The 9,491-nt window shown below is 40.5% G+C and overlaps 1 protein-coding gene and 1 long non-coding RNA gene across 2 annotated transcripts; both read left to right on the forward strand.

The window, feature by feature from the left end:
* The first annotated feature begins 387 nt into the window (after positions 1–387).
* LOC308086562 lies at positions 388–2,280 on the forward strand. The gene is made up of 3 exons (XR_013933256.1): positions 388–428; positions 1,996–2,055; positions 2,163–2,280. It is a non-coding gene; the product is annotated as an uncharacterized lncRNA (long non-coding RNA).
* A 61-nt stretch (positions 2,281–2,341) lies between these two features.
* Positions 2,342–7,575, forward strand: LOC308086754 (uncharacterized protein; the record flags this gene model as incomplete). Its single annotated transcript, XM_080430403.1, has 9 exons — positions 2,342–2,420; positions 2,576–2,842; positions 4,100–4,273; positions 4,543–4,632; positions 4,805–4,855; positions 5,619–5,693; positions 5,894–5,944; positions 6,371–6,418; positions 7,470–7,575. The coding sequence occupies 9 exons, from the start codon at positions 2,342–2,344 to the stop codon at positions 7,481–7,483; spliced, it is 849 nt and encodes a 282-aa protein (XP_080286529.1). The 3' UTR covers positions 7,484–7,575.
* Positions 7,576–9,491: the final 1,916 nt, after the last annotated feature.

A 9,491-nucleotide genomic window follows, 5' to 3' on the forward strand; every position in this document is an offset into this window, starting at 1 on the left:
GGTCCTGGCGGGGATTTGTGGTCTGAGGAGCATGCTTTTCTATTGTATTCAAGCTGTTTTTAACTCTGACTTTTAATGTCAATGCAAATCTGCCTCTTAAATAAAATTCACTTGACTTATAACTTTCTCGGTTGTTATTATACCTCTATTATATTATTATTTCACCAGAGCTGAATCCCACCTATTCACTTTATGTAATGAAATGTATTGCAATATTTATCATTATTTATTACCCAGAAAGAAATGAGCAAACTCTTCTATATAAAAGCCCCTCATCAGCCCACCTCTTCCTTCACTATCAGTGTATCCTCCTCCCACAACAACAACACCAGTAGGAGGAGTCATCAGTCAGTAACTCTGTCATAACAGTCTGTCAGTCAGTGAGCAGCTACACAGCATGGAGTTAACATCACTCTACCCTCTAGTCTGTGAGTACAAACGCACTGTACTATTATTGCATTAACTTATTTCATGTTATGTGTGTCCATTTCATTCTTTTCTTTACTTGATGAGGATGAATTATGCTTATGAGGACAAGATGAGGAATTTGCCTCACATAGGCTCTTTTAGGGTCAGGGTGTTGATTATATGGTATGTTGTGGTTAGAATTAGGGCTAATAAAGTGTGGCAGTTGACCATTGATTAATGGGGAATGAGTTTGATTTTTAAAAAATGGGTCTAAATACAATTTGATATGTCAGTTCTTATGTAAAATGTACTTTGACAAAAACATCTAAACAGCTAGAAAACATTAAAACGAGCTTAACGGCTACTGTAACTTTAACTTCACTGTTGGAACAGCACTAAGGGCCCTGTTTAGACAATCTTTGTTTTGTTTTCCAAAGATTCTTTTTGAAGATTTTCTGAATTTGTTTTGATTTTTTTTTGATAGAACTAAATCATGACTGGTGAGACCTTCATTTTTCAGTTACAGTATTTATTTCATGGACATAACTCCTTGTTGCAACATTAAATTACATTAAACAATAACATGATGAAATGACCATTGGAAAAGGAAAGTCTGCCCATTCATTAGAAGGACAATATCATTTGAATCATTTTAAATGATATATATTACATCACTCACCAGAGGATGGAGCGTGTGTTTTCAATGAGTCTAACATGCAGTGTGAAGTTGAATGTGAGTGTCTGATTAATGTCATATCAAAAATATTGAATCAAGCAACTTAAAAGCTGTCTGTGGGAAGTCTGGGGGAGGCATGAGCTCGGCCCTGGCCTCCCTAGGCTGTGGGGGATTGGTGTAGCGCTGGTGTAGGGCTGGTGTAGTGCCCATGATCACTTAAGAAATTGGCACCGGGTGAAAATAAATGGGTTACAAAAATCGCGGGATAAAAAAAGAAAACAATACATTTAAAAAAAGTTTCCCTTTCTATTGTTAATTCATAATGTATATTTGTACGTTTGGGTCCCGGCAAGACACCACATTTCTCTTTTGGTCTTGAGCTGCAAATGGTTTGACCCCTGGTCTAAAGCAGGGCAGGGGTCCACAATCTCCTCATTCTGGGGTCCACGGACGCTTCATGACCATCATATATCTGTAGAACAGGTGTAATCCCACACTTCTACCTCTCATTACTGTTTTGGGTAGCTTGCCTCTTATTTTTGTTTCAGCTAGTTCCTCGCCACAGTGGATCATCTGTTTCCGTCTGCTTCTATTGTCTGCGTCTTCCTCTGGGACTCCTGTCACCTGCATCCATGGTCCAAACCATCTCAACCTCGCCTGTCTTGCTTTATCCCCAAACCTTATAACCTGGGCTGATCGTCTAATGTAGTCGTTTAAACTAGTAGGGCAGTGTTACATTCAGCAAAGGCTTTCAAAAACAGATTTAAAAGGTGGTTTCGATCTGTAGGATCCCAGAACTACCTTTACATCGTTGATATGATCTAAAAAAAAAATTCTCTCTCTCTCTCTCTCTCTCTCTCTCTCTCTCTCTCTCTCTCTCTCTCTCTCTCTCTCTCTCTCTCTCTGTGTAGTGGTTATATCCATGGTGATTGTCTCAGCAGAAGTTCCAAACAGTGGTGATGTTATGAGAGGTACGTGATGATCCACAACTATCAATGTAATCAGGGAACTCTAACAAGGAATTAGATTTTAACATACAGTACAGCAAACCAATTGTATTCTCCATCTCTGCCCACAGCCTCTCTCACACTCAGTCCTGGCAGATCACAGTTCTTTCAATATGAGCCTGTCTTTCTGAGCTGTGAGGACAGACAGTCTAACTTTACTGTCTGGAGACAGACTATGACCCATACTAGAATCCCCACAGCGTGTGATGTCTGGGGGAAGGTGAACAGCACAGGTTGTCTTGTCAGATCCATGCTCCACTTAGACGCTGGAGTTTACTGGTGTGAGTCTTCAAAGGGAAACAGTAGCTTTGTTAATGTCACTGTGACTGGTACGTTCCACAAATCAACTACTTTGTTCAGTTTTCTGTCTGTTAATTAAAGAGTCTTTGGTGTTAATACCTCATCATGTTGGGATAGTGTTGTTCAGAGTGATGTAACCTCAGTCTAATGTTCTTCTATTCTGATGTTATTTATCATTGTTCAGAAGGAGACGTGATCCTGGGGATGACTGTACTTCCTGTGATGGACGGAAGTGATGTCACTCTGCACTGCTGGTCCAAAGACAAGTCAACTGGTAGGCCTAACCCATCCTCTGACCTCCCAGCTTATTTCTATAAAGATGGATCCCTCATCAGCACTGAATCTACAGGACAGATGACCATCCATAGTGTTTCCAAGTCTGATGAAGGATTCTACAAGTGTCACATCTCTGGCCTTGGAGAGTCACCAGAGAGCAGGATGGATGTGAGAGGTGAGATAGTTGTACTTTTTGTATCACATACCCAGACTTTATTTGACATGCATATGAGGAGTGGGCTCTTGGCTCTTTGAGACTTGAGACAGCACAGAGAGAAGAGTGTTCACGCTTGTCGCACTGTTGGATGTTACAATAAACGTTGGTTTATGCATTCACTGTGCGTTGTTAGTATACTTTTTCCATGACACTCTGCGTCTCAGAGGTGGGCTATGGTACCGGAACCTGACTACCAATGAAGTGCTCCTTTAAGGAACTTACAGTACCATCAAACAAGGATTAAACTGTTGGAGAACTATCGGATATAACTATTTTATTGTGTCTTCTAGCAGTGCACATCCTTACAGTCATCAAGTTAAAGAAATATTGTGCTAGTTTAGCAGAGTGGCTCAGAGCCTCAGAGACCAAAAAGTAAATATCTCCCACAGAAAAGGGGATTCCCCTTTAGGCTAGTGGATAAGATGTTTGGCTTTAGTGTCTCTTCCCGTATGCGAGACATGGGTTAGAATCCTGGTTTTTACTCTTAATTTTTTATTGTTATGTCTTATATACTGGCCACAAGCCTATACTTCTTTGGTTTTGTTTCTTCAATGCTATAGCAGCAATAACAACAATGACAAAGATAGCAAGTTGGGTTTTTACTGAAAAAAATTAAACATACCATGCATGTGATATTCTTTGCAATTTTCACAGAAGTGAGACAAGATTGTGGAGCAAGCATTGAATATGCTAGACTATCCCATAGGAATGAAAGGGTTAAATGTAACTTCCAAGGTCGAAAGACCGAAACGTCACTCAATGTATACTTGCACCTAAATAATAAAAGGCTTAAAATGTCCAGCGTTGATCTCTTCTGCATCTGTTGTCCCTGCCCCTGTGACGCACCGGACTGGCCGTTTAAGGCTGAGGCGCAACGGTAGAATCCCCTTGGTTAAATGTAACTGTTGATCATTGTCTTTGTGAATAACTAAGTTTTGGATATGTGATAAACAAATTATCACCTGGGAAGTGTATCCAAACAAGTGCACATATAAGCCCGATTTCTCAGGTTGATATGACTAACCTTGTTAGGATAAACTCAGGCAACAACTAATTAAGGATCATCTCTCTCTCTCTCTCTCTCTCTCTCTCTCTCTCTCTCTCTCTCTCTCTCTCTCTCTCTCTCTCTCTCTCTCTCTCTCATATATATACAAATCAGATTTTCATTATGAATCTTTGTTTCATTCCGCTTCATATTCTCCGGCCTCCTAAAAGACAACAACCAACCAGATCCTCCCTCGTCCTCTCTCCCTCCCCCTCTCACTCCCTCTCCCTCTCCCTCTCCCTCTCCCCCTTCCTCTCTCCCTCCATATTTCTACCCTCTGATGTTGTCTGGAGTCTCCATCGTTCTGCTGATTCTGGGTCTGTGTCTCTGGAAGAAATACAAAGGTATGTCAGTGATGTTCAGACATTTAGAGAAGCTGTAAGATTCTACAGGATGTGATGTAACGGTGGTTCATTGTGCCTCTGACTCTGACTTTATCCTTGGGGAAGTCCTTTTTATAATCTATAAGTTTGAACTCTGACGTCTGTCCGTCCATCGTTCCATCCACATGTCTTTGATCTTTTGGGGGATTGATAAAGTCAATCAAACATACACACTATACATTTATTGTAATTTATACTTATTATGAGCTGATGATGAGTGTTCTCTATAGCTGCAGGCGGTAGGACAGACAGACAGAGTGAAGACCTGACGTATGCTGATGTGAGAGTGATGCAGCCAGCTCAAGACAGGAAGAGGAGAGGTAGAGTCACTCAACAACACACTTAAACAATATTATGCTGACCACACACTTTATTCTGTTGTTTAGTTGTTTCCGTCTCTTTTCTGTGTTTTCTTTCTTTCCCTCTGTTTACATTGTTTCACACAAGTGTAAAATGTTTTACCACTTTTCCTTTCTTTTGCTCCCTTTCCAGACCAGACCTCTGCAGGGCAAGTCATCTATTCCACTGTGGATATAAACACAGGTCAGTCATAATGTTCACAGCTATACTATATGTATGTTGTGTTCGGGGTTTAGTTTTTAGTCTGGTTTACATTGTGGGTACCAGGAGCCGGTGCTATTTGGAACCCAATCACCAAAGAAAACTACCCATTCTCACTCTCAAGCCGTACTATAGTGATGGCATGGCACAATTTACAATTTAGACATTTAGCAGACGCTCTTATCCAGAGTGACTTACAATAAGCAAGGTAAACACATAGAATGCACAGAGACAGTGTAGTGCCTCAGTAAACTAGGGTCACAGGTAAACCAAGAAACTAGCATCAGTATAAATGATATACTATCAGAATAATAATCTGTACATTGAATCTAGGATACCAGGTAAACAATGAACCTAGCATCTGTCTAAATAACATGCTATCTAAATCATATTTAACCTTGGGGTGGAAGAAAAAAAAATCAAGCCTAAGTAACAAAGGCACGAGAACAAATGACCAGGGTAAGGGACAACATAAAGCAATATTGTACAATCCTGCCCACACTGGGATGGGGAAGTGACAGGAACTTTGCATGAACTGTGATTGATCTAAACATTTATTGCCATTTATAATTATTACGAGTTGATGTAGTGTATGTGTGTGTGTGTGTGTGTGTGTGTGTGTGTGTGTGTGTGTGTGTGTGCGTGTGCGTGCGTGTGCATGTGTGTGCGTGTGTGCGTGCGTGTGCGTGTGCGTGTGCATGTGTGTGCGTGCGTGTGTGTGTGTGTGTGTGTGTGTGTGCTGCAGGCTGTAGGACAGACAGACAGAGTGAAGACGTGACATATGCTGATGTGAAGCAGCCAGCTAACCACAAGAGGAGAGGTAGAGTCACTCTACACACTGAGATCACTCACATACTGTAAAAAATATATTTTTTATTGCAACAATTTTTTACTGTTTGACCCCGGGCCAGGATTAATAGTCATGCTGAGGCAGTGACTTATGGGGATCTAAAATAAACAATAATACTATTAACACAAATGTTTTAAATAATTGCTATTTTTCGTTTTGTTTTTTTCCAGACCAGACCTCTGCAGGACAAGACATCTACTCCACTGTGAATATAAATACAGGTCAGTCACAATGTACACAGTACATTAAGCTGTGTTCAGGCTTTAGGTATTATGAAGGGAAAACAACCGATGCTATTTAGTATCGGTACTGATTGTTGAGAACCAAAATACAGAAAAGCTTCTGGACAAACAGTGCTGCTATCGGTATTTTGCTTAACCGGTAGGCACTAGCGTGAACGACACCTTCCTACCCGGCCCCTATAGAACGGTACACCACCAGGCAATTTATGAGCTACATTATAGAGACAGTGTAGGACTAGGAGAGACAGTGGTCAAGCTGAGAGGGTGACAGTCATTTGGTTTAAAAAATACAAGATGAAGAAAAAAGAGTCATGTATTCAACTACACAAAATAATGTTAATTATTCTATGTCAGTTATTTTAACCCTGTATCTTTCTTTTGTTTTTGCTTTTTTGTTTTTTCCAGGCCAGACTGGAGCAGGACATCTACTCCACTGTGAATATATAAATACAGGTCAGACACAATGTACACAGTTGTGTACTATTAATGTACATTCCATTCACTCATTCCATTCTCACTTTGTCAATTTGGAACAAACAAACAGGCTCAGTGGAAGTGTTTATTTGTTATGGTATCGAAAAACATCTCTGTTAACCACAGGACTAAAACAGTATGAGAACAAAGTCTGTTAACCTATCAGATCACTGCTATAGATGTTGCATCCTGCATGAGTGTGAAAAACCACAAACTCTGTCCTCAGTGAGAACACCCACCATGTTAACGGTTTGTTGTTACTGAGGACATGCTTTTTAAGATCAATGTTAGCATTTTATTTGAAGATGTGTTGACATCTGTCATGAACTATTGTCATTAAAGGCATATTTCACTTTAAAGCACTTCGGAAAACACACGAAAACACACGAAAACACACGTCCCTGGTGTTGATGAATGATATTGTATACATGGTAAATAGGGAAATAGTGCCTTTATCCAAAGCACTTAACAATGTACATTACATTCACACACACACACAAACACACACACTCACGCACGTGCACACGCATGCGCACGCACACACACACACACGCACACGCACACGCACACGCACACGCACACACACACACACACACACACACACACACACAGACACACACCACAAACTGCTCATCAGGAGCAGTAAGGGGTTCAGTGTCTTGTTCAAAGACACTTTGCCACTAACCCAGGAAGAGTGGGGGATCGAACCAGGGACTTTCCGATGGAAGTCAATGGGGGTCAAATCGGGCTGTAACTTTGCCCGTGTTTAGAGATGGGAAACGTGTCCAAAAACAAATCACATATGTTTAATGTTTTTGATATATTTAACTATACTTAATTTCCTATTGAAAGAGAATGGGGCTGTAATTGTGGCTGAAACCGTGCCAACCGAGTCATAAATATATAATGTAGATCATAGGCTGACCACAAGATATTGGGCACATGTCTGAAATGCCTGAGGTCCACATTATTTGATTGGCCAGTACTTATAATGTTACAGTTGATGTTGTATTGTTTTATTGTGTTACAGGTGGACATGTTTGAGTGAGGGAGAGAGGAAGAGTTCAACGTGCACGGTTACTGCTTCTTTAACACACACACACACACACACACACACACACACACACACACACACACACACACACACACACACACACACACACACACACACACACACACACACACACACACACACACACACCGACACACACCCCCCCCCCCACACACACACACACACACACACACACACACACACACACACACACACACACACACACACACACACACACACACACACACACACACACACACACACACACACACACACACACTAGCTCACACAACCACAGGACATACGTATATCCCCCCTTCACCGCCCCCATCTTCTCACCTTTGTGAGTTTCGGAACAAACAAAAAACAAAGTGGCTCTCTGGAAGTGTATATCGAAACATCTCTGTAACCACAACACTTAACCCCTTTGTATGAGCCTCCATGAGGGGAAAAATGTAAAAAACAAAAACAAAAAAAACTAACTCCCACCTTGTGTTTAAACTGTTTGACCTTAGTGAGGACAGTCATGCTTTGTAAGAGCATAGTATACATTAAATATCTTAAATATTGATGATTAAAAAACACTGAAGTTCATAAGATTGGCATAACTCTGTCATAACCATGACATCTCTCATGAACTGTTAGGTATTTCACTTTAAAACACTTATTTTAACATCTGTTCCTGGGGGTCAACGTTTTCAGGCCAATTAAGCACCCCTTAGCTGAATGAGATGAAGCAGGGACCCCCACTACATAAAATTGTGTTGCAGATTAAAAAACGTCATAGATTTCTTAAACAGCTTCATAGACTTTGACAGCACTATCATCAGTGTATGTTGGATTAATGTGTGTTTCCAGACATTTAACCATTTGAACCGTCAATACTTAGTCTGCTCTTTTTTCCCTCTACACCAAACCTACAAGCTCACAAGCTACAAGCTCTAGAAGAGCTTGTAGCTACAAACCTACAAGCTCTACAAGCTCACAACGCCTCGCGCTGTGAGGCGTTGTGAGCTTGTAGATCTGTTATTTTTGGCTAATGTTCCAATTAATATAATAAACATGATCCTATCACACAAAGATTTTGCGGCCCCCCTGTAGTAACTCTGAGGACCCCCTAGGGGTCCCGGACCCCCTGTTGAAGACCCCTGATCTATTCAAACGTACCCCCGGACAGTTTTTAAGTTGCTTGATTCAATGTTTAGATTTGATCAGACACGCCTCTATACCTGACTTGTTGATAAGCCCATTCAACTTCAGACTCATTTAAAACACACGTCCCCTGGTTCCGGTGACTGATATTGTCCTTCTAATGCACAAGGAGGCCTTAATGTTTCGATAAATGTATATTTTTAAATGCCTAAAGTTATCTCAAAATGAAGATACATACAATACAAGTGTGAATGTTTGATGATAGTGAGTACAGTGATGCTTTTTAAGTGCATATTATACATGTAATTATAATTATTTAAATTAACATTTACACTTTATTTGAAGGTGTGTTCATAAGACTGACACATAACTCTGTCATATCCATGATTCGACATCTATTGTCATTAAAGGGGTATTTCAAATTTAAACACTTCTGGGGTCATTTTAACGTCTACTCTGGTTTTTGTGTGCACCCCAGATACAGAGTATGTGAAAGTGTGTATATAGTACATGATATTTAGAGACATTAGTATCATACATATTTTAGAAACAGTAGCATCATGCATCTTTGTCATTTTGGAACAAACAAACAGGCTCAGTGGAAGAGGATATTTGTAAAGGTATCAAAACATCTCTGTTAACAGCACTTTATATGGCAACAAAGTCAGTTAACCTAGGAGCTCACTGCTATAGATGTAGCTGTTGCATCCTGCATCAATGGAAAATATGTGCTGTGGTTTTTAAGGTGTGAAAAACCACAACGTGTGCCCCCTGCTCCAGTCCTCAGTGAACCACTGTTAGATGTCAATGAGTGCATAGTAAACAGGAAACAATGAATTGAAATACCTT

The sequence above is a fragment of the Gymnoscopelus braueri genome (assembly GCF_963280865.1).
Source record: "Gymnoscopelus braueri genome assembly, chromosome: 6".
NCBI classification, from domain to species: Eukaryota; Metazoa; Chordata; class Actinopteri; order Myctophiformes; family Myctophidae; genus Gymnoscopelus; species Gymnoscopelus braueri.